Below are 6,296 nucleotides of genomic sequence, written 5' to 3' on the forward strand. Positions count from 1 at the left end.
ACAACTGGGAAAGCACAGGTGTAAGACTAGGTCAGGAATAGAGGGACGTTCTTGAACAGGTTATTACTATGGATGAGGTAATAGGAGGATTACAAAGTCTGGCATTAGGAAAGGCGGTGGGCCCGGATGGGCTACCACTTGAAATATATAAGTGTCTGTGGGAGGAAATATCCCCTCTTCTTCTAGACCTGTTTAATGGGATTATGATAACTGGCAAAATACCGGAGTCATGGATGAGTACCAACATCGTGGTGCTCCACAAAAAAGGTAAACCTAAAGAAAATCCAGGTTCTTATAGGCCTATCTCCCTAGTCAATGCTGATAATAAGCTGTATGCTAAGATCTTGGCCACCCGCTTTGGGAGGATCATCGGGGCTCTAGTATCGCCCTGGCAGCACGGGTTCATCCCAGGGAGAGGCACGACGGATCATATTAGAAGAGCGATTACCGTGTTTGATATCTGTGCTGCCGGGGGGGAGAGGGCCGCGATGGTCCTCCTTAATGCGGAAAAGGCATTTGACCGGGTAAGGTGGTCATTTTTGTGGAAGGTGTTGGAGGAGAGGGGGTTCGGACCAAGGTTCCGACAGGCCATACAGGCAATGTATTCTACTCCAACAGCTAGGATCCAGTTGATGGGGGGGAGCTCAGGAAAAATTAGTATAACGAGGGGGACTCGGCAGGGTTGCCCCTGTTCCCCGATTCTATTTGCGTTGTACATCGACCCATTAATAACTCAAATAATGTCTAATATGGCGATAAAACCTGTAGTCATAAAAGGCTTTCAAACAAATTGCTCGCATATGCGGATGACCTAGCTGTCATCACGACTGATCCGGAGTCTGCTATGAGGGAAATAGTGACTATGACAAGTCTGTTTGGGAAATATTCAGGATACCGATTAAATGAGGCTAAGACCCAAATTCTGTGCTCCAAGAATATAATTAAACGGGATGCTAGGTATGTTAATTCGGTGGTGTACCTTGGTATAACACTTAGTTCACAACCAGGGAATATAATTAGAGATAATTTTACACCGCTCCTGAAATCAATGGAACAGGATCTAAAAAGGATGGATACAATACATTTATCGATAATAGGTAGGGCCAATGTCATTAAAATGACTATGTTTCCCAAGATCTTGTATAAATTCAGGTCTATTCCATTTAAAATAGAGGATAAACTAATAAAGGAAATTGAAGACATTTTTATGAAATTCCTATGGCAATACGGCAAGATTAGAAGATCAAATAAGTTTATGTCTCTACCTCAGGAAAGGGGAGGGTTAGGTATGCCAAATATTAGGAATTATCACTGGTCCTGTCTCCTTACAGAAATGGCAATACTCTTTGATCAGGGGGGGCGGGACAGGAAATGGGCCAAGATGATATCCCATCCATATTTCAGCTGGCATTGGGTAATGAAGCATTCGGGGTACTCTTGAGGAGAACGGAAAAAAGGTATTATAAGAAAACACTATATAAATTGCTCAAAGATATAGTGGGGGTTTGGGCATCAGTGCAGAAAGTAATGGCAGTTCCCAGGTACAATCATCATACTCCTCTATGGAATTCTGGACTTTTCCCAAACTTGTGTAAGGATGGATCCTGGAGACATTGGGAACATCAAGGCATTGTAACACTTGGGCAAATAATGGTGAAGGATGTTTGTAGATCACTGGAGGATCTAAGGATGCGATATTCATTACAGGAAGGGCAAGAATATAAATATCTTCAGGTGGTTAATACAATTAGAGCAGTAAGACCCCGAATAATTTTGGAAAAAAGGAGTGCACTTCTGGATTATCTGAAGGGTGGGGGGCGCAGAATCAAGGGGCTGTACAAAATTCTTATGGAAAGATCTCCAGATGATATGGTCAAGACTGAGGCAGCCTGGGCTATAAAACTGGGGGACCCAGAGACTGATCTGGATAGAGCCCATTCATAGCAGTAGCTGTATTCCAAATATTAATATCAGCCGCCTGGAAAGATATAGAGGCTCCAACATTTCAAATGTGGCTATGTAGGCTCCTCGGCATCCATAACATTGAGGGTGCTCTATATGAACTTAAGGACTTAAAAACAAGAGAGATGGGGCTACGGCTTTGGGCACCAGTGGCTAGTTGGAGGGCGGCAAGGATGAGGGGTCAGCCGAGTGGGATATCAATTGTTCAGCCTTAAGTTTTTTCTTGGTATAGCTTTCTTGTATTTAGAATGCTGAGTGTGGAGATATGAAATGTAAGAATGGCTACGTTTTAATTTAATTTAACTAGTTAGAGTCTTGCCTTTCTCGTTTCTTGTTTTTGTTTTTTCTCTTTATGTATACGTGACCATTATTTGTTTATGTATGTCGGATTTGTATATTGCATTTTCGCATCTGGAATGAATTGTATTTTGTTATGTGATATGTGTTCACGAACTCTCAAAATAAAAAAAATAAAAAAAATAAAAATGAACAGGAACTCTTGGATGTTTTTCTTTGTAACTCTTCATCGCCAAATAAAAACCACCAGTGTTTCTTTCTTTTATTCCACATTGTGCTAGTCTCCCAGTGGATTTCCTATTATATCACGTTGTTTTTTCTATGTGTACCAAAGTGAACAATCACTGGGAACAGACACTTTTATTATTCTACAAATCTTTGGTTTTCTTCTAGTCGAGTCTTCATTCATCTGGTATTTGAATATCCCACATAATTACGCATATTTTTCCTGTAATTCCTTCATCCCACAATAACGGCACTGTGCTGCTCCTGTCTATGTCCTCAGATGAGTCAATAATATTGTTACTGTTCTTAAGTTCGTTCTGAATTCACTGCATCTCTAGGATTATTTCTAAGTGAGTTAAATGAAGGTGTGTGTTCGCTGAGGCTATATAGGATCAGAAATTGATAAAAGCTCGTCACACTTTTAGTGCCATTGTAAGGTTTACCCCAGGTGTTTTCGCAATTAACAAAATCACTTCTGACATTCATTGCAATGCTCTTTTTTACTCTGTGTGTGTTAGTTGATGTATCTGTAGGTTTAATAACTGACAGAAGATATTCACACATTCACTGCACCTGAAAGGATTTTTCTCTGTGTGCATTAACTGATGAATCCTTAATGCGAAAAATTTCCTAAAGGTACTTCTACACTCACTACAGTTGTACGGTATTTACAGAGTGTGTGTAAGCAGATGTCTATATAGGCTTGATAATTGGCTACATTGCTTCACACATTCATTGCACTTGAAGGATTTTCTTCTGTGTGTGTTCGCTGATGCCTGCTTAGGAGTGATAATGGACTTTAGCTTTTCAAGCATTCATGGTATTTAAAAGATTTTTTTCCCCTTTGTGTGCTCGCTGATGATTTCTTAATGCTGAAAAGTAAGTAAAACTACTTCCACATTCACTGCAATGGTAAGGTTTTTTCCCAGTGTGTGTTCGCTGATGTGTCCGGAGGCTTGTTACCTGACTGAAGCTCTTTACACATTCACTGCAATGGTATGGTTTTTCCCCTGTGTGTGTTCGCTGATGTGTTTGGAGATGTGCTAACCGACTGAAGCTCTTCACACATTCACTGCAATGGTATGGTTTTTCCCCTGTGTGTATTCTCTGATGTGTGCGGAGGAGTGTACTTTGACTGAAGCTCTTCACACATTCACTGCAATGGTAAGGTTTTTCCCCTGTGTGTGTTCGCTGATGTGTTTGGAGTTCTGCTAACGTACTGAAACTCTTCACACATTCACTGCAATGGTATGGTTTTTCCCCTGTGTGTATTCTCTGATGTCTGCGGAGGTTTGATGATTGACTGAAGCTCTTTACACATTCTTTGCAATGGTATGGTTTTTCCCCTGTGTGTGTTCGCTGATGTGTTTGGAGTTCTGCTAACGTACTGAAACTCTTCACACATTCACTGCAATGGTATGGTTTTTCCCCTGTGTGTATTCTCTGATGTCTGCGGAGGTTTGATAATTGACTGAAGCTCTTTACACATTCTTTGCAATGGTATGGTTTTTCCCCTGTGTGTGTTCGCTGATGTGTTTGGAGTTCTGCTAACGTATTGAAACTCTTCACACATTCACTGCAATGGTATGGTTTTTCCCCTGTGTGTACTCTCTGATGTCTGTGGAAGTTTTCAATGTGACTGAAGCTCTTTACACATTCCTTGCAATGGTATGGTTTGCCCCCTGTGTGTATTCTCTGATGTCTGTGGAAGTTTGCAATTTGACTAAAGCTCTCTACACATTCAGTGCAATGGTATGAATGTTCCCCTGTTTGTATTCGCTGATGCTCTTTTAGGGTTTCTAATTGGCTAAAGTTCTTGACATATTCAGTGCAATTGCACGATTTGTCTCCTGACCGTGTTTCCTGAAGGGTCAGCATAGTTAATAAACCACTTGCGTTATTTTCACGTTCCCTGTATGTGTGTGATATTTTGGACACTTGATTTCCCATTTAACAATAAAATACAAGACTCATTAAATACCTGCCACATTCATAATATAAGTAAGGCTTCCTTGTGGGTGATTGCATTTTTAGATTGGATAATGGCTTCGCATGCTTGCGGGTAAAGCTTATTCTTCCTTCCAGTAGGTGCAAATTGGGACAATACTCTGTGCTTTATGCAGCAGAACCACTTTCCCTTCAGTTGTTTGGCTCCACTTTGTTGTGCTTTTCCCGGGTGCCTGTGGTTGGACTAGAAAGAGTTTGCAATACACCTAGAGCACTGAATGGTGGTCTGTTGCCAGTTTAGATAGCGAAGCACTGTTCTAGCCATATCAGGATGATGAAGCGACTAGTAATGTGTACAGCTACTCCAAAGAGTGTCCTGGGGCCAAGCACAGGTCAGAAAAGAAAGTTAATCAGGTTGTTTCAAACATGGACAAAAAGCCAAGTTTTCAACCTTTTTTCAAACATTATCATGTTGCTAACAGCTCAAATCTGAAGAGGGAGTTTGTTCCAAGCTATGGATACCAAATAGACAAGAGACCTTCCTCCAACTCTCATATCGGCCTCATGATCAAAGCTGGTGTTAGACGCTTGTTTATACAGCAGGTGGTTTGTCCGTTTTGCTGCCTTAACTTTTTTGAGTTCATTTCTTCATCTTGGGGTGTCGAGGTGCAGATCTCAGACTCGTACACTCACTGAATTGTCTTTGACTGCGTCTTCCTGGATCTGTCTTCTGCCTCTGATTGCACTGAAGTTTTTGGAGCTCCTTATTTTTGATAATTTTTGCAGGTTTGATGTGTTATCTTCATTATTCATAATCAATCCGTGCATTTAAGGCTTATTTTCTGTTGAATGTAAAGAAATGCAATATTACTAAACGCATATGTAATAGAATGTGAATACGCAATATTTAACCAGCTGTAGAAGACATCTCTTCTCTACCATATTTGAAATTTAGTGAGGAACATTTTAGCATACATGGATATTTCATTAAAACTGTGGTTGAACATGTCACATCTTATTTACTTCTGAAAAGGCAGTGAATTACCATTATTCACAGAGTAACTTACTAAAGAAAGGGCAGCCAAAGAGCACTCGTGCTACAGGTAGAGTTTGAGGTAGATGTACATGGACAAGATTTAATTTAAACAGAACAGATTGTGGAAAAGAGAGGAATCATGAAGTGCTGCCGTTAATTTAGTTTCAGGAAGTATCTACCAAAGGTAGCTCTTCAGGAAGTGTATAACAAAGGTAACTCTTCAGGAAGTGTATAACAAAGGAAACTCTTCAGGAAGTATACATGACAAAGGTAACTCTTTAGAAAGTATAGATGACAAAGGTAACTCCAGACACCTTTTTCACAATGCTTTCCTGTTCACACTGGATCAGCTCAAATGTCAACTCCCACCTTTACCTTGCAGCTCATTAAGGGCCTTACTACGAGTGCGACGGCCCTCATGATCGCCATATGCACGGTGGCGATCCAACTGCAACCATCCTGGCGGTCTGACCGCCATATTATGAGTGTGGTGGTGGGACCGCCTGAGACTGCCACCCCGCCAGGATCAAGGATCCCGCTGTGGAGGCGGTCTGCAAAAACCCTGAATATGTTGGCAGTGCCGGTGCCGACATCGCCGAGCATATTACGGTCTGCATATTCACCGCCCTTTTCATGTCGGGAACCCCACCATGAAAAGGATAAAGGACATGCAGATAAGGGGGCCCTAACAGGGCCCCGGCAGATTCTGCTCCTGGGGTTGCATGCGGGGGGCACATGTTGTGCCACCCCATTGAATTGCACCCTTGTTACTGCACAGTGTGGCATGCATGACATGGTGCAGGAACGTGCTGCAGGCACTCTTAAGGGG

The 6,296-nt window shown here is 41.7% G+C and overlaps 1 protein-coding gene across 1 annotated transcript; it reads right to left on the reverse strand.

Annotated features, from left to right (window-relative positions):
* Positions 1-510: 510 nt before the first annotated feature.
* LOC147737637 (uncharacterized) lies at positions 511-4,612 on the reverse strand. Its single transcript, XM_086939556.1, has one exon. The coding sequence runs from the start codon at positions 4,432-4,434 to the stop codon at positions 3,292-3,294; it is 1,143 nt and encodes a 380-aa protein (XP_086795682.1). The 5' UTR covers positions 4,435-4,612; the 3' UTR covers positions 511-3,291.
* Between the last annotated feature and the right edge of the window lie 1,684 nt (positions 4,613-6,296).

Source organism: Lissotriton vulgaris, chromosome 1_1, assembly GCF_964263255.1.
Source record: "Lissotriton vulgaris chromosome 1_1, aLisVul1.2, whole genome shotgun sequence".
Taxonomy (NCBI): Eukaryota; Metazoa; Chordata; class Amphibia; order Caudata; family Salamandridae; genus Lissotriton; species Lissotriton vulgaris.